This window comes from Ursus americanus, chromosome 19 (assembly GCF_024610735.1).
Source record: "Ursus americanus isolate L20-20 chromosome 19, mUrsAme1.1.p, whole genome shotgun sequence".
Classification (NCBI taxonomy): Eukaryota; Metazoa; Chordata; class Mammalia; order Carnivora; family Ursidae; genus Ursus; species Ursus americanus.
Window position 1 is genome coordinate 14269098 of NC_142145.1, and position 19035 is coordinate 14288132.

General features: G+C 42.1%; 1 protein-coding gene across 1 annotated transcript in view; it reads right to left on the reverse strand.

Annotated features, from left to right (window-relative positions):
* The window catches only part of CDH20 (cadherin 20), a 49895-nt gene extending 36118 nt beyond the window's left edge, over positions 1–13777 (reverse strand). Inside the window, exons 1-4 of the mRNA XM_045790208.2 lie at positions 13381–13777; positions 4761–5055; positions 4115–4234; positions 1350–1517 (exon numbers count right to left, since the gene is read on the reverse strand). Of these exons, the coding sequence (XP_045646164.1) occupies positions 1350–1517; positions 4115–4234; positions 4761–5055; positions 13381–13626 (829 nt within the window). The 5' untranslated portion in view covers positions 13627–13777. The remainder of the gene's footprint in view (positions 1–1349; positions 1518–4114; positions 4235–4760; positions 5056–13380) is intronic.
* Between the last annotated feature and the right edge of the window lie 5258 nt (positions 13778–19035).

Genomic DNA, 19035 nt, shown 5'->3' on the forward strand with positions numbered 1-19035 from the left:
AAAACATCATAGTCATCTTTGACTCCACCCTCTGCTGTGGTTCCTTCAGCCAAGAAATCAGGAGGCAGAAATCCATGTTTTCTTATTTGTCCCACTGCACTCTTTCTACTGTTTCCTTAAGTGCTTATCAGTTCAAATCTCAACCATTCTAAAAGCCTCCTTGATGGATACCCCAGCTTCTGGTCTCCACTCCTGCCGGCTCATCCTGTACATGGCTGTCAGATTAGCCTTCCTTTAAGTCTCTGTCTTGCTCAGAAACTTTTCAGTGACTTCCTTTAGAAATCTAACACATTCAGAATATAGAAATATTTAGACATATAACACATTTAACACTAAAGAGCAGGTCTCCATTTTTAGGGGGTCTTTGAACATAAAGTCACATTTGCTGCTTTATTTCCAGGTCTTTATACTGTAGATGCATATTTTTCCTTATATGCAGGTTCTATTCGAATGAGCTCTAGGAGAGCAGAGATTTTGTTTGTTTTGTACACTGCTCTATATGCCATATCCAGATATTGCCCGAAACAAATATTTTTTGAATGAATGAGTGGCTTCCCCCTTCTGGAATGTTTTTCTTGTTTCCTATTTAAATCTTTTATATTTTTTAGTCCCCTGTTAAAGTGTCATCCTTTGATGAAGCCTTCATTCATCTTAGTTTATTTTGGAAGTTTCATTCTGCCCTACTCAAGTGGTACAGCAAATGCTACTTCTTGGTTAACTTTTGATTAGTGTAGAATATGTACTCCCCAGCTGGATTTGAAGCTTCACAGGGGCAGGGACTGGGTTTCAAGCATCTTGTATCCCTCATTCCCAGTGCCATTAGAAAGCAGGTGGTTGGTACTCCTGTGAATTGACTGGTTAAGGTAGTCGGATGGACCACTATGTATTTACCTTCAGGTTGGCTTATTTTCTCTGTGTGCGTTCTCAACAGGACAGTATGGTCTCCTAGGGAACAAATACCAGTTTGGGGGAGGGGGGGATAGGAACAGAAATCTTAGATGCTACAATGGTCTGTGGCTCTCTAAAGTTGAGCCCTACCCAACAAAATCTTATTCCTTAGTATTTAATTTTATGGGGGGGGTGCGGGATGTGGAGATCAAGGGAAAAAAAGAAAGTCTACAAGAACTCCAGAGAGAGGTGATTATGAAAGAAGTGAGAAACACTGGCTCAGTGCTATGGGATGTTGGGACTTGGGAAATGGTGATATGAGAATTGCATGATAAATGTAGGAAGGGAACCCATGGATAACTGAACTTAAATAGGAACTCAGGCCGGACTTTTTCTTCCTCCTCTGTAATAGGTACATCCCTCTGGCCTAAGATCTATACTCTCATTGGTTAGGTACTCACTTTGGGGAAAGCGGGGTGGGTTATCATTGACATCGGAGAGGGTGATGTTGACTGTTGTGGTCCCAGCTAATCCTCCAAGCTGCCCTCCCATGTCCTTGGCTTGGATAATCACTTCATAGTATTCTTTGGCTTCTCGGTCCATGTTCATGAGTGCTGTCCTAATTACACCTGCAGGATAGAAAAGACTATTTTTAAAAACAAACCCACAAATCCAGTGTTTAAGATTGGCTTCTAGGTTTCTCCCTTGTTCATGGTTAATATCTAGAGTTGAGATGCAAATCATCTGTATCTTAAACTTGAGGTCAATTCTAGCTTCAAAACAGTGCTGTGCTTAAACAAATGGCGAGTGAACACTATTCTGGCAGGAAGAGCTGAGGGCCGATTTCCTTTGGCGACGTTAGCGAGTGAGAACAGCAGGTGGCAGCAGTGGTTCTTGAACAGAGTTAGGAACTAGCAGTCTGGGCCGATTTCAAGGGTTTCTGTTGTGCCAAAGAAAACTGGGGCTTCGGTCCCGGAAACAAAGCCTTGTATGTCTGCAAATGTGATTTTAGATAATTCTCTTTCGGCCCGCTCTTTCTTTAGCCTCTAGAGCCCTTGTAGTGTGAATGAGTTTTCTTGAGGCAGCTTACTCCTAGTCTGCTTTTCCCTGCCTCCCCAATACCTGTAAGCAGGGCTGGAATTCTGATTCCATTTTCCTGTTGTTATATATTCATTGAGTTTTGTTAGTTGTGCTTACCTCTGTGCTTCACTGATTTCCATGAGCTGGGACATGAAAGAGGCTCTGTTGAATGGCATAAGGGATAAACTCCCCCAGACAGGAAGTAGCAGCATCACAGTGTGATGATACAGTTTAATTTAAGAAGAGGGGTCTAAAACAAAATCCAGTGAAATGCGTTGTTTTGATCCTGCCAAGGATGTGCTGTAATGTTTTGTCTCCCTTTTAGCCCTGCTACGTAGAAAAGTTGACTTCTCTACAACTCTAGGCAAAGATTAAAGGCTTGTTTACTGCAAGTTTACAGCATGACCCTTGGCTAAATAGACTTTTTGCATGCAAAGAGAAGAGATTGGGAACCACAAACCTGTCTCCAGTTTACTCTTATAGTGTATATATTGCATTATAGTAACAACATTCTAAAGTGAAATATGCAGCATTCTCCTTTTTTAAATGCCCTATGGGCACAGCAATAACTATCTTTTCATGTATTTTTGACCTTAACACTAAAGATGCCCCCTGGGAGCTGTCAAAATAATGTAAGTTTCCTCTTAGGATATAAAGGACACATTACCCTCTTCCTGTCTGTATTTTTCTTCCCTGTGGGCATCCCCCTCCACTTTCTGTCCCCCCCCCCCCCCCCGTCGAATTGTTAAAGTTACTGTTTTATAGAAGTCCCTCACTGCAACCTTTTTTCTTTCCTCCTACTAATTTACACTCCCTCACTTTCTGCTTTTATGATATAATTTTCTGAATGCCTGGCTCCCCTTAGGACTTTCGGAAAAAAAATTCTATCAGGTTGCTATTAGAAATATATTTTTTTCTTTCAAATGGAGAGGTGACTTTGAGTGTTAACCACTTACTTTACCTCTGACTGTAAGTGTTTTTGCTCAAGTTCCTTGTTAGTTACTCTTAGGTCTTCAGTTTTCCTGTGCATAAAATGGGAATAACAGTACTCCCATGTATTTCACAGGTTCACAAGAATAATGGGAGGCTCAAATAGGGTAATGTCTGTGAAAGTATTTTATTTTATTTTTTTTAAGATTTTATTTATTTATTTGACAGAGAGACAAGAGAGAGGGAACACAAGCAGGGGGAGTGGGAAAGGGAGAAGCAGGCTTCCCGCTGAGCAGGGAGCCTGATGCGGGGCTCAATCCCAGAACACTGGGATCATGACCTGAGCCGAAGGCAGACGCTTAACAACTGAGCTACCCAGGCCCCCTATGAAAGTATTTTAGAAGGAAGAAAGCTTGGCACAAGTGCAGGATAATAACAATAAATTCTGTAGTCAAAGCTCTCAGGTAAAACTCTTTGAAAGAAACAAACACAGCCAAACTTCTGTCAATTTGTCCTTTTTTGCCACATTCCTTCTTAGCCATCCAGTTCCTTAAGCTGTCCTCTCTGCGAGAGCTTCCCATTCAGCACCTCCCTTTTTGGGGGCCACATACCATGCTCTGCGCTTTCCCCCCTCAATAAAATCTGTGTGTCCTGGCATCCATTTATTCCGGCCGTGTTCTCTACTTAGTACAGGGTGGTTCAGTGGGAAGAACATTAGATCAAAAGTCAGGGGACATATCTACAAATAGAGCACTTTGTTAGGTCTCAATTCCCAATTTCCTTATTTGTTAAGTGACTGGTAATGGACTGGATGTTTCCCCTACGACTCTTCATAGTTTCCAAATCAATGATCCTAATTCTCTAGCGAGCCCAGGTTGATGTGTCAATCCTCTCAGGTCTTCTTGGAGTGATAAAAGACAATCCCTGGGAATAAATGCAACTGTAGGAGTTATTGAAGGCTAGTGAGGCTGTCCCTTTGTGTAGGCAGGCCTTTTGGCCTCTCCAGTCAGAGTCTGTACACTGTCTAGACATAGTGCTGCTCTTACCCACCAGGGCAGTGCTAGTTTGCTGTCTTAATCCTAAAGCTTGGAACAATCTTCTTTTGATAATACAGTCCCTTGAGAGTCCTTGAAAAGGAGAGTTGGGTTTGTCATAAATAGCAGTTATGAATTAGTAGGGAATAAAGCAACCACCGCTGACGCCGTGCATCAAATACCTGTTTTGGAGTCCACGGAAAAATATGGCTGGCCCTGGAGAATGCTGTACACCACCCGGGCACTGTTGCCGTAGGTTGGATCATCAGCATCTGTGGCTGTCACCTGGATAACAGAGGTCCCTGAGGAAGAGAGATGGTGGAAACCTGTTCAAGTTGAATTGCTAAAGGCTGGAAGCAATGCTGAATAGACAGTCAACGCATTTGCAATTGTTATGTTTGCTTCCTTGGGAGAACCCTTTTTGAGGTCAAGCTTCCATAGCTCCTAATTTGTGCCTCTCTAGTGAGACAGGAGTTATTTGTGTTTTAAATTCTTAGTAACCAGTAAGAACAACACAGCCTTTGCGTTCTTCATTGCTCTTTTGATAATACCAAAATACTTCTCCCTTATGAATCAAACATTTATCTATCTATGTTCTATCTTTTAAGAATCAGAACTGCATAACAATGCTAGGCTTATTATTACTATTATTTTTTATTATGGCTGAGTTCACTAAGTAGTTTCCTGCCTAGGGACTTGGTTGTCATTTTTGGTCCAGTTTTATAATTTGTGAGCTCTTCTGCACATTCTCTCTTTCTTTGTGTATAGAGAGGAGGATCTTCTGTAGAAGAACTGCTGTCTGTGAGAATCAGTGACTCTCCACCTTACCCACTGGTGACATTTCTGGCACAGTGGCGACATAAGGTCCATCCAGGAACTTGGGCTCATTGTCATTGATGTCTTGGATTTTGATGATGAACTCTGACTCTGGCTCCATTGGTCTGCCTGTCCGCCTGTCTAGGGCTTGAGCCCTTAAAGTGTACTGGGCCCTTTCCTCTCGATCAAGCCTCTGAATGGCATGAATGTCTCCCGTGGTGTCATCGATGGTAAACACGACACCTGCACCTTCTCCTGAGAGGATGTATTTGATGGATCCATCTCCCCTGTCCATGTCAGAATGAAGCTAGGGAAAAAAACAAAACAAAACAAAGCCCGAAATCTCATTATGGATATGAACAGGTGTTGGAAATAAATTGGTTTTCAGTTTGGTCCAAACTTATGACCTTCTTTCAAACAGGAAGAGTTTTTTTTCACTCTAATGTTTAAAATGTTGGTCTACAAAGAATTAATATACATCAAACATGATTGTATCAAAGACCACATATAGATTGATGAATAAGTAAAGTTTTTCCACATCATAGTCAGTATCCTGAACTTACTACTGTATTGTTAGGTTCCTTTCCCCGAGAAGTATGGAAAACAGGAGTTCTGGGAAGTTAGGCCCCCAACATGAGAATAGGAGCAAGTCTAATCTAGCATTTCCGCTTAAGAAAAAAAAAATGGACAAACCTAACATTTTAAAATAAGTATTTGACATAAATTAAATCTTGGAGTTTCAAAAACCTTGTGATAATTCAAGTTGCATGAAAAAACTGATGGACTAATTAATAAATAGGCTATGGCCACTCTTCTGGAAATTGTAAATGACCTCCAGGGACTCCTGCAACTCTCTGATTCTGTGGTCCCAATTCAGTAATTTCAATCAGTAGGACTATGTATGCGTGCCTGTGTTTCGGGTGTCAGAATGGATTTAACGGCTGGTTGTTGGTATTTGCATCAGTGTATCTCTCTTTGGTGGGACCAGTTCCTGGGCTTGTAATTGAATCACTGAAATCTATATGTCGATGATTGAGTTAGGGACATGCTTTTATCTGGCTAGTGGGGGCAGACGTATCTGGCCTAAAACACGATGTCAGTTATAAGTTGAGGGGCGTTGACAAAGTATTGAATGTTTATTACCCTCAAGTTTCTAATATTATAAAATGTGGAGAACACCATTAATTCTTTTGAAGGGTTGTTGGGATCATTAGAAATTAATGTATGTAAAGCACCTAGCACATAATAGGTCTTTCCCATAATAGGAACGCTATAAATGGGGCCGATTATGATGATGATAATAATGATAGTGATATGCATAGAGAAAACAGTATTAACATGCCCAGCTCTTCTCTGCTCCCTTCCAGCCTTCAGGAGTAGCAGAGACGCACAAGCAACCTGTTGGCTGTTTTATTATGCATAGTGTAACGGGGAAAGCTGCAGAAGGCTGCCTGAAGCATTGTTAGGAAATTGGTACTCTGAGGATTAAATGGCACAGACACCAAGAGGACACCTGAAATTGTATTCACAGCATCCTCAGACAAGGATGGGTTTGGAGGTTGTGTCTGCCTTTGAGTTGATCTCAGATTGACTCATGGCCAAATCACGCAGGCAGCGATTTTGCCGCCTAGAGGAATTCAGCTGTGTCTTACCTAGGAAGGGGAAATAAGAGCATAACATTGACTGAAAAAAAATAGCTAGTGGATTTTTTTTTCTACTTAAAGAAGTCTATTTAGACTATGAAATTTTTACATTTCCTCTTTCCACATACATAATTATTATTTTTTGCAATCCAAATCTTCTACTTATGCAGTTAAAAATACCAGAGGTGCCCAGCTCTTATTGTGTAGAATAGAAAGCCATTTTATTGGGACCTGGTCATAAAGACATGAAAATCCATTCCATCTGGAACTGTGTTTCCAGGAAAAGGAATGGGATTAGGAGGAAGAGGATAAGAATCTCAGGATTTTTTTTTTTTTTTAAGATTTATTGATTTATTTGAGAGAGGTAGAGTGTGCACAGGGAGGAGGGAGAGAATCTCAAGCTGACTCCTCGCTGAGCTTGGAGCCAGCAGGACTTGATGTCACTAACCATGAGATCACAACCTGAGCCAAAACCAAGAATCAGACGCTCAACGGACTGAGCCACCTAGGTGCCCTAGGCTTTTTTAATTAAAAGAAAAATGCTGTGTATTTCAAGACATGTAATCTTAAGGCATGTGGCATAGAACTTTTACTTATAATGAAATAGGTTCATTTAGGGCATGGCAGATTATTTAGGGGGAAGAAAACAGAATAGAAGTTGACATAAAGTACCCAGGACTATTTTGAGGTATTCTATTTATTATCTAAAACGCTTTGTCCTGTTGTTCTTTTTTTTTTTTTTTTTTTTAAAGATTTTATTTATTTGACAGAGATAGAGACAGCCAGCGAGAGAGGGAACACAAGCAGGGGGAGTGGGAGAGGAAGAAGCAGGCTCATAGCGGAGGAGCCTGATGTGGGGCTCGATCCCATAACGCCGGGATCACGCCCTGAGCCGAAGGCAGACGCTTAACCGCTGTGCCACCCAGGCGCCCCTGTCCTGTTGTTCTTAAAAAGACTAAGCGTACTTACTGTTATCACAGGCCAAACTTAGGTGAGTATTCTGCCTATGGAAGGTGCTTAATAAATAACAGAAGGCTAAAATCGTTGCTGCTGCAGAGGTCCTGGCTCCTCAGGAGCCATCCAGCTGGCTGATGCCAGTGGAACCTGGGCTGAACATCAGATTTGTTATCTTTGTTTTTGTCTGTATTAGGAGAAGAATGTGAGGAATTCTCTGGGTGGTAAGTTCCTTGAAGGCAGGAACCATGTCGCTTTCATCTTCCTGTGGATTCTCACATGTAGCAAATGCTCAGTAAAATTGTATGGAGTGAGTGATTTAGGGTATAGGATTAGGGTTAAAAGCTTTTTGTAAAATGTTACCTTTGTTTTAAAAGAGCTGGCACGCATCTTTCAGATAGCTTCTGTGTGTGTGTTTGTGAGCCCATGTGCAAGAAGGAGAGAAGGGAGGGAGGAGGGGGCGAGAGGACATCCACAGAGAAGCATGATACGCCTTTTATGAACAGGAACAAATGGGGACCAGGTATGAAAGGGACCAGAATCTGCTTACACAGAATTGTTTTCTGAGGAATATAATTGTATCATTTCAGGATCCAGTCAGGGAACAAAACCTAAGCCAGTTATTTTAGCAGAGCAAATTTAATACGGAGAATTGGAAAGGCAAAAAGGGAACACTGAAGTTTTGGAGGGTTAGAAAGTCCAGGGAACAGCTAGTGTCCCTCTGGCTGGCGGCAGAGGGCAGCACATGAGGCTCCTGGAATCTAGATGTTTGGAGGAGGCTGGGCCTGAGGCCTCTGAAGAGGGAGTGCTGTCGCCTGGGGCTGGGGCTTCAGGAGCTTGGAGGAGGCGCCCCCAGCACCCACTTCTCTCAGACTTCATACTAAGATTTCTGAGAAGAGGCTGCCGTCCAGTTGTGCTGATTTCTCTGAGGGGATGTGATGAGGCTGGTGCTGGGAGTGTGGGGAGGATCCAGGAACTGGAACCACCTGTTGGCTAGGTAACAGGAACAAGTCCCTTCTCCCTCCTCCTGCCTCTGGTTCTCCCTCTAGTACATTCTACTGTCGGAACCCAATGGGGAGCTGGTCCAAAAAGGAGAAACTGTGGCTCACAGAGTCCCAGTCCTGACTGACATCACCACGGGGAGTGTGGGAAGGTGAATACAGAGCTGAGAGACTAGCTTAATAACCAGCATGGTAATGTGCATTTAATATTAGGGTTCACCAGCCGTAGAATACACATTTGGTCATGACAATTGCAAACGCGAGGCATTGCTAGCTTTCCCTTAAGTCACTCAGCAAATTGGCAGTGTAATAAAAATGTGTTTTATAACTTATCTGTATTTCATTCAACTAACACTGACTACCAGCTCTTCAGAGGAAGGTAAGGAGCTTCTGGAATGGGGTTGGCAGCACATGGTTATGTACTACTTGGGAAAACATTCTTCCTCCCAAAATCTAGACAGAATAAGATAGGTGGATATCCTGCTAATGCTAATAATGCTTTAGTTTATAAGATCTTCAGCCAAAGGAGTAGTGAAGGGTGGGAAGTCCAGGTAGATTATGAAAAATCTTAGTTGATTTAATATTTTAAAAACAAGGGTGATTTTCACTCTTCTTGTCATCTTTCATAGTGCCTTGTACAATTCCAGGAGCACGGTAGTGCTTGTACTTTGCTGCTAGACAGCTTCCATGTAGCTGTTAACCTCAGCATGCCTTGGAACCACAGCTTCGTGCCCAAGCACAAGCTCTCTGCATCCCACTCTTTGCATATGTCAATATAATCTAACTTTAACTCGACACTGCCTTGTCCCTGGAAAGCCCAGTGTGGATTTTATAAGGCCATACCAATTACAGCTGATAATTGTTACCATACTCCTCTGAAATAAGCAAATACTCAGGCAGGCTCTCTAAATAGACATCTTTCAGAGCTCAAGGTGACAAGCTAAATGCCCCTGGGAGAGAGGGAATGAAAGGTGGATGAATTCTCTTTCAAAATAAAGTAAGGGAGGAAGGTGCCTGGGTAAGTGACTATATAATGTGGAGTAACACCCCACTTCACTGGCTGCTTAGTGTTGGCTGGATACGATGGCTGTAGAGATGCCCGGGGTGTTCTGTGTCCTGGGTTGGGATAATTAGGAAAGGGTGGACACTAATCATGAGTACTAGAGAACAGGTGCTAGACAGCTAACTAAGTTCCCAACATCAGGAAGCAGTTGGGCTTGTTGGATTCCTGGTGCTCTAACACCTTTGATTCTTCATTGTATTTCTCAGGGCAATGAAAAGGGAAGCCTGTGGCTGTAATGTCAGATTTTCTGTTACCTTCTTTGTAACTTCGGGCAATAAGCATAACCTCTCTGAGCTGTGTTCCATAGGCTAATTATCTAAAAGTGGGAATCACACTTAACCTTACAGCACTGTTATGATGATTACATGATCTGCTCTATATGACTGTGACTGACACATAGTCCTGTGGTAGCCCCGTAAAACATTAGATACCTTCGCCTTTCTGTAGTGTTGTATGTCCAGCCCTGTGCTGGGTACTTGGTGTTGGGGAAGCGTAGGGAAGGCTAAGGATGGCATCTCAGCTTCTACCCTTGGGAGAAGGGAAGAGGGCTCTAAATTGTACAAGCACACAAAGCAATTACTGAATACAAATAAGTGTATTTTCTTAAACTTATTTCGGCAGTAGCCATGTGTGTCTAGTTGGAAGAAATATTTTACAAAAAATGAGTGGTTAGAAGTCTTTGGAACTCTGAATAGATAGAAGATGTGTTCATGATGGACATGGCTTTTAAGCTAAGGCCCTGAGCTGGTGGAATGTGATTGAACAGAGAGGTGGTAACATTGTGTCCTGGGCAGGGCAGTAGCATGGGTACACATCTGTGGTAGGGACAGATGTGGTATGTGTATCAGGGCCAGTAAGGACACCAGTGTGGCTGGGATCAGGAGTAGATTTGTGAAATCGTAGGAGAGGGCTGGATAAGGGAGGAAGACTCATTTTCTGCAAGTCCTTGAACTATATGCTAAGAGCTCTGGTAAGCATTGGAGCTACAGTGCTTTCTTAATCAGAGGAGTGACATGATGGAAAGGGCGCTTCAAGGAGATGAGTGTCCTGAGTCCTGGGGGAGGACTGGGAAGATTCTTTTTACAGGGAGATGGGTAGTCACTGCTTAGTTAATCTAATCATGAAGAGCAGAGGGACCACGGTATTGGCAGAGCCTGGAGAGGATGAGGTGAATCTGAGAGAAACTGGCAAGGAGATATTGATGGGATGTGGTGACTGGTTGTACATGAGGGAGGGAGAGAAGGAAAGGAAGAAGTCAAAGAGAAGTCACAGATTTTGAGGCTAGGAGATTTGCTGCTGCATCAGGTTACATGCGTTACTGAGCTGCCGAGTTCCTATAGTGAAATCCCTATCTATCACTATTACTGCTACTGCCACTATCACTACTACTATTACAGAGTAATGATCATTAAGATCTTTCTCTGGACCAAGTCCTGTGCTAAGCACTTTACATGTGTTAGCTTATTTAATCCTTACACCATGAGGTATTAAATATCTTTTTGAGCACCTTGTATGTGACAGGTGCTGTGTTAGGCCTTGGGGATAAAATGGAAGCACTGTCCTTGCCCTCACTGAGCTTATAGTCTAGTCCAAGGCTTCAGACAATACTCATGTAAATAAAAAAATGAATCACATATTGTAGGTTGTGATTAGAGCTCTGAAAAAAATCATGGCCGTGAGAGACTCTTAACAGAGGGCCCAACCTTAGAGAATGGTCAAGGAAGACCTAGATTCAAAATGAACCCTAAAGAGTGAGGAGAAGCCAACCATGAGAGAAGCCAGAGGAAGAATATTTTATTATGGGGGAACAATCAGGCAAAGCATGGCAAGTTGTAGGAAGTACCAGAAGGCTATGTCCCTGGAACACGAGAGGAAGGGAAAGAAAGAGTGGCATGTGATGTGGTGGGAGGCCAGGAGGCAGGCTGGGTCAGAGAAGATTGTCCTTGGGAGCTGTGGGGTGGAGTCTGGGTGATTCAAAGTACAGTGGGAGGACATTGAAGGGTATAAGCAGAGTGACATGGTCTACTCTCATGTGTGGAGAATGGATTGGAAGAAAGTGTGCGTAGAAGTGCAGAAACTGGTGGAGAGTCCAGGTGTTTGCACAGGTGAGAGATATCAGTGGAAGTGGAGGTGGGAGAAATGAAGGATTTGGGAGGTATTTTGGCAAAGGACTGACAATTTGCAGGTGGAGAGAATGTGAGGGGCAAGAGAAAGGGAAGAATGACCACCTTGTCTCTGATTTTAGAAACTGAGTGATGGCAGTGCTAAATAACATAGGGAAGACGGGGGGCAGACTTGGTTTGGGAGGAAAACCAAGAATTCCTTACTGGATATGCTACATTTGGGAGGGCTTTGAGTCATAAATGTGGAGCTGTTAAATATGCGATAGGGTTTATGAGTCTGAAGCCCAGACAAGTGGCCTGAGCCAGAGATGGAGGCTTTGGATTCATTGGTTTAGAGGTGGTGTTTATTTATTTATTTATTTTTTAAAAGATTTTATTTATTTATTCGACAGAGATAGAGACAGCCAGTGAGAGAGGGAACACAAGCAGGGGGAGTGGGAGAGGAAGAAGCAGGCTCATAGCGGAGGAGCCTGATGTGAGGCTCGATCCCACAATGCCGGGATCACGCCCTGAGCCGAAGGCAGACGCTTAACCGCTGTGCCACCCAGGCGCCCCTAGAGGTGGTGTTTAAAACCACGGGGATGGCAAATCCATCCAGAGAATGAATGTGGGTAGAGAAGAGGCCTGGGGCAAAGTTGACAAGCTGGACCACTAAAAGATGGGGTCAGGTGGAGGGAGAGGACCAGCAAAGGGGCTGAGAAGGAAGGAGGGTAAAACGGGTTTGTGAAGGTCACGAGGCAGAAGAAAGTGAGTCAAAGGGGGACTGGTCACCAGCGTCTGAGGCCATGTTGGGCGGTTCCATAAAATGAAATTAGATTTGGTAGTAGGGAGGTCCTTGGGAGCACTAAAAACACGACTTTAATGCAGTGGGCAGAAGTCAGATCTGAATTCAGAAGTGGTTAGGAGTTGAGAAAAGAGCTTATGCAGACAACTCTTTGAGAAGTTATAGTTTTCTTGTTATCCCCACTTGATGTTTGAGGAAACAGGCTAACGGGGCTTGATGTCCTGTCCAGAGTCGTTCTGGAAGCAATTGGCAAAGCTGGGTTTTGAACCCACATGTGTTTGACTCTGAAACCCACATTCTTAACCTCTGTGCTAAACAAGTGTTTAAGTTATCATTTGAATGAATTATTTATTTTCTAATTAGGTCCTTGTTTCCCGTTTTCTCTCACTTGGTTGCTTTCACAAAATGGTCTCTGATTAACATCCAAATAAAGTAAACACCCAAGAAAGCCTGGATTAAAAATGAAATGATGATAGATAAGTCATGGGAATTCGAGTGTAAAGTTTATAAATATATTCATTGATTGTCTCCAACTATTCTAAAGCACATGCTAGGATCTTCTGAAATGAAGAATGTTTCAATCTTTTTTCTCCCCCCCATTAAATTTAGGCCCCAGGCAATACCTGTGGAAGTGCTTTGGGAAAAACAAAATAAAACAAAACCCAAAAACCCAAAACAAAACAAAGGGAAAAACCCCTCTACTTCCCCCTTTTCATTTTCCAGTTTCTTTCTTCCCCATCCTGTTATTCCCCAAAGCTGCTGCCGCTGCCTCTTTTGGGACTCTAATGGCTCTTGCAGGGTCCCAGGCTCTTCCTCCAAAATCCAATTCTTTGTTTTCTCCCACTTAGAACAGAGGCTTGAACAAGGAGAGAAATCTTTCCTTTTCTGACTGGTATCTGACAAAGCCAAAATTAGATTTCAATTAGCTGTCAAGAAACATACCACTAGTTAAAGTTGTTCTCAGGACTCAGACACAGGCTAGGTGACCTCTCATATTCAGTTCATATTTGTATTCCCTTTCAATATTCGATACCCTGATAATTTGTCTGTGTGGCCATTCTTACCTTGCCGACATACAAAGGGTCAGTTCCAGTGTACTCTTCCAGAACAAAAAACTGGTTCCAAACCCAGCTCCTCTTTATCCGCGAGTGTGACTGTGGCTTGTCTGACAGCAGCGCTTCTAATTTGCCTGGTGGTGTTGGTGTGCCCGAGAGAACAGTGGTCGTAAGGTCCATCAGTCCCCAGAAGTACAAGGACATGCCAAGTCCCAGCCAGCTCTTTGCATTGCTCATTCTACCAGAAGTCCACATGGGATTGCCAGGTTTTCAGAAAGTAAAGTACAGGATGGTGAAGCCACTGGAACTTGAGTATTTTCCAAGTAAAAAAATACTAATGCAGTTTACTGGACACTTAGGCTTCTCAAAGGAGATCTCAATTCAAGTCAATCTGCTTGAAGTTGACTTCCTGTCAAGTTAAGGAGAACACACTGTGATGATGTCAGATCCTCTCCTGCGGGCTTATAGCAAGTTTTCAAGAAATGTCAGTAAATATTCAGTTATCCACTCAACGAATTAAAGAGTCATAACATGTTACTGCTTTAGAAATGTTTGAGTAACAAATAATATTTTATTTTATTAATATTTTAATAAAAAGAAGACAACTTATCTTGCTATAATCAATCCCAAACTTTTGGATATGGATTTCAGCGGGAATAAAACTGGTGAATAAATTTCTTCTCATTGGTAACATAGCTGGAGGGTTATGCTGTATTATTGATTGGCTTGAATTAATAGTGTGCTCTTTGAAATATTTATGACCAGACAGCCTCCTAAACTCTTAAAAACAGCATTCATTTCCAAAATTTACAGCTAATAACTAATATTTTCATTAGCCCAACTGCTTTTCTTGGCTCATTAAAAAGCCAAAAGCAAATCTAACTATCTTTTTTTGCCACCCACAATTATCTTATCTACCCCATGTTATTGATAATGTTAGGAATCTCGGACTTCATTTATAAGCAGCCACAGATCACTTCTGACTTTAATCATTCTCTGGGCTCCTGGTGGAATTTGAGTTTCACACTCTACTGCTTTGGCTCTGAAGCACTGAGAGGGGCTGCTAATGTGACCTTTCTAGGGTTTGAATGGTCAGTTAATCATTTTATCACTCACAACAGACTTTAAAGTGCTCTTAGTCACATGCTACTGTGGGCATGTTAAGAGAGGCTAGCCAACACATTTTTTTCCTGATCTGAAAGACTCATTTAGACAAAGGGATGTTGACTTCTACCCTGGGGACACCTTTTCATCAGTCAAACTTCTTTTGTTGCTATGAAGGCAGATTAGCTGGTGACCTCACTCCTGGGCTATGACCTCATCCACCTTTCCTTCCTTTACTTTGGCTGGGCGAAATGAAATGGCATAGCACTCCCACCGCTCTGTCAAAACAACCAAAATGACTTCTGTGGGCTTAATATTTTCACTCTTAATGTGGAGAACTGTCATTGTCTCAGAACAGATGTATGTGTTTGGGGATTTCAGACCCATGCAACTAAATAACACTCTGTTTCTACAAGTGGTTTAAAATGAATGCATTGATGGCATCTCAATTACCACCTTCTACCTGTCACCATCAGAACTCGTTTTAGCATCTTCTCAAATAGTCACTATTGAAGTGAACAAAAGAATTAAAAAAGATATAATCATTTCACACAATATGCCATTTCATTTTTGTGTGAGAAATCACTTCAATGAGAACTGATAAAGAGGACAAGCTGGGGGAGACTAAAGAATTTCTGTAACCAAATGGGAGGCCGTGCCTCAAGTTCTAGCTCTTAAACTCAGATTGACTGTTAAGTGAAAGCAAGCCTTATTTAGGGTGATGTGTTTGTTAATAAAGAACAATGGTGTGCTGGAAGGTCAGTTACCAAGTATTAGCGGTTTTCCTCTTTGGACTGATAGACAGAAACCCAGCTCGTGTATCTCTGATCCTTGTCTAAGAAGAGATGTTCTGAAAGAAGGAGTCTTAACCCAGGGAGATGGATTAATGAAAGATATTGGTGAGAAACAGCTATGCTGTTTTAAGGACTTAGAAGATGGACTAAAGGGCATGACCCCAAAAGCTATCGCGAAAATACCGTGATGGATCGTCATAAGGGGAATATTCCATGTGTTGCAGGGCACAAACCTATCTGTAACTTCCCCAAAGAGCACTAGGCTGAGTGTGCCACAGTTTTTCCCTGTGGTTCTATTTTCATTACCTCTTACTTGTTCATTCTATAAACTTCTGTTCCTCTTGGTAAATAGGTAATGATAATTCTCCTGCCTACTTCACAGGACTACCTGAAGATCTCTCTGCTAGGATAATGTGGGCGAATGTGCTCTGTAAATGACTGAGGTGCCAGGCATTAGAGCAACCACGGAAGGAGAAGTTACCTGGGTTGGATGTTAAAAATGATGAAGCTGAGCCTGAACCATATTTCATGGGCACTTTTTGAACCAACATCCTGAAAGGGCTTAACATATACATATTATTTCACAGATTTCTACATCTGCGATAAGTACTATGGGGTATTAGATTCTGGCCTAGCCTAATTCTGTAATAACAACAATTATTTTTTTCTGTATAAGGGAACTTAATGAAGGACTAGCTGTTAGAAAACTCTGTAGAATAGAGAAAAATTATTTTTTTTAGATTGCATTTATCAAAGCTAGAACTCAATATATATATACACTTTATTTGATATATTTCCTTTTCATGTCTGTGTTTCACATGTATACATTTTGCCTAAGAGTTATGTTTTTTTAAGATTTTATTTATTTGAGAGAGAGAGAACATGAGCGGGGTGAGGGGCAAAAGGAGAAGCGGACTCCCCGATATGGGGCTCAATCCTGGGACTCCGGGATCATGATCTGAGCTGAAGGCAGACGCTTAATCGACCGAGCCACCCAGGCATTATTTTTGACTATTTTGTATTTTCTCTGGTGGGTTTTAGGATCTTGCTTTTGGATTCTAAGTGCCCAGGTGCAGGCATGTTTGTGCATGGGGATGTGCAGATGTCCCCTTTCCTGCTTGTATTGGCTAAATTTTCTGGATGGAATGAGATTTGAGGAAATTTTGAGGGATTTTAAATACTGTCGCTTATATTCTCTCATCTCTTACAAACTAGACTTGCATTCTTGCCAATTAAAAGCCGGTCTTTACCTCGGTGTGATCTGAAGAGCTCAAGAAAAAAAAGGTGTTCTTTAGAATCTTTGTGATGAATATTTTGTAGGCGGTGCAGCTGCCTGAGCTTTCATCTGTCTCTCCTGCCCACTTTGGCCTCCTACACACGAGTGCAAAGCCCTCACGTTCTTCCCTTTTGCTGAACACGTATGAGAGTGGCTTTTGGATGTTTAGGACTTGTGGAACCCTTGGTGACCCTGTGAAAGCTCGGGTGGCCCAGGTGCCCCTCTCATATTCCCCCGTACAGACATCAAATATCAGAGCCTGCAGCTCTGGTAAACTCTTTTGTGTTAAATAACTTGATAGCTACAGTTGATGGAGAGCACCTTATTCCTGCTTCCTCAGGGCAGAATGCATGAAAAATACTCCCTGCCTAACTTTTCAGAAAGTAAAATCTGGGTTATATAAAAGTTACATTATTCTTTTCACAATTAGAGCTGTTTATACAACTGAAGGGAAGTCAGTTCTACCAGCTATACTAACCAGTTTCAATTCTTACAAAAGATATGTTCATGTTTTTCCTACGGGATAGTAGTAGCGATGATGTGTTTGAAGGTGGGCAATTTCTGTTGCTCTAGTAAAGGAAGAGACTAATATATGTGTATTTGTATGTATAGATCTGCTTTGGAAGACCACATATGCCACACAAAGAATACATTAGTGGAAATTGACTTCTGTGTTAAATGAGTCTTTTAAAAGTTTTTCCCCCATCCTGCCTGAAGAAAGCAAACAGCTTGGTAATGAACACAGTAGGAAGAAATTAAAGTTGTAGATAAAGTGTGCTCTTGGTGAATTGTTTATTTCATTACTTAAATTCGTTGTGATATTTAAAATGTAGGGGGAAGGGAATGTTACCGCTTTCTCCTTGAAATGAACTGGGCTTTTATGGTCTCCCTCTGATTTCTTTCTTCATTATTCCAGTTTTCCTGAGCTTTTCATGGTTAATGGAAGTACTGCTCAATAAAGCTCAAATGACATCTCTGTAGAAGCAGAAAGTCAGTTGGCTCTGCTGCTGACTCCCTCTCTGGAAGGAGGGTGTTTTAATTTTCTGATGTGGCCTCATGCCTTTAAGAGGTAAATGTAGACAGTGGTGTTGTGGCTTTGGGTAGCTAAACTTAAGTTATTGCTTTTGCTTATAGAAAAAGCCTTAAAAATGTACTTAAAAAGAAAAAAGAAACCTTGTGAAGATCCTAGATATGGCAGTGAGATGTGACTGTGTACCGGTACATGCAGCAACATTAAATTAGAATGCATCTCAGGGTCACCATGCTATCCTGCCTCTCAATCAAGGGTCTCAATTGAGAAATATGAGCAAACATATTTTACTTAGGAGTCAGACTTCAGCATAGAATATAGAACCCATAGAGAAGAGAGCAGGTGGTTGTGGTATAAATTGGAGTGAAAAATTCATATGATGATGTATCTTGGAGTATGTACAGCTCACAAACAACAAGGTACCCATTGTGGAATCCTATAAAGAAAATATTTTCATTGCTCCTATGAACAGACTTGCAGCATTCCTGAATCTGGATGTGTATGTCTATACTCTTGACCAGAGTCTACCACTGGGATGTGTTTTGGAAAGGGTGTAAACTGTGGTTTTGCATGCTGGAAGATGAGACGCTTCTCTGACCTGAAGTCTTTTCCATTTGCTACAGATGTGCCATCTTCAGTTTCCTCCTGGGCAGTTGGTCACTAAGCAAGTAGACGCTTCATCCCTCTTTTGTGGCCACCAACGTACCAGCCTACGCAAAGCTACCCATCTATGGAGGTGACTGACCCTCGGCAGAGCCAGAAGAGGTTGTCCAGGTACTAGATTTCTGGGATTTGGGTTGTGCTCTCGCTTCCACTCCACTACTCCACACCTTACCTGCGCCATGACACTGTCCCCAACCCCAAAGTTAGCATTTCTGAAATGGATATGGCTTAGAGTCAGTGTGTACATTTAATATGGTCATATTTCCTTCCCCTACTCCTCAAAGAGGCTGTTTATAAATTGATGGTGTGTCTAGAATTGAGGAATTATGGTATTGCCTTTTTTTTTTTTTTTAACTGAGCAGGAGAAGAAAAACAAAGCATACTTGATTTCCATGGAGATTTCTTAGAGAAGGTGGTCATTACTCTTGCTTATTCTAATTTTACTTACCTATATTTCTGTGAATTCCCACTTCTCCAAATTCCTCAAAAACTGGAAATTCTGAGCCTAAAGGTTCAGCTGTTAAAGTGTTCACTCTGCTATTGTCATCTCTGAAATTCTCCTTTTCTCACCACTTATTCTTTCTTTTCTCCTTTTCTTTCCCGCAACCAAACTAGATCATGAGAGGGAGTGCATTAAAGAAGTTAAAAAATGGAAGCATGGGGCTGACGTAGCTGAGGGGGAGGCACAGGGTGGCTGAACCAAAGAGTTTAGGAACAGTATCTGGTTTTATATGAGTGTGTGTGTGTGTGTGTGTGTGTGTGTGTGTGTGCGCACATGCCCGTGCGCACGTGTGGGG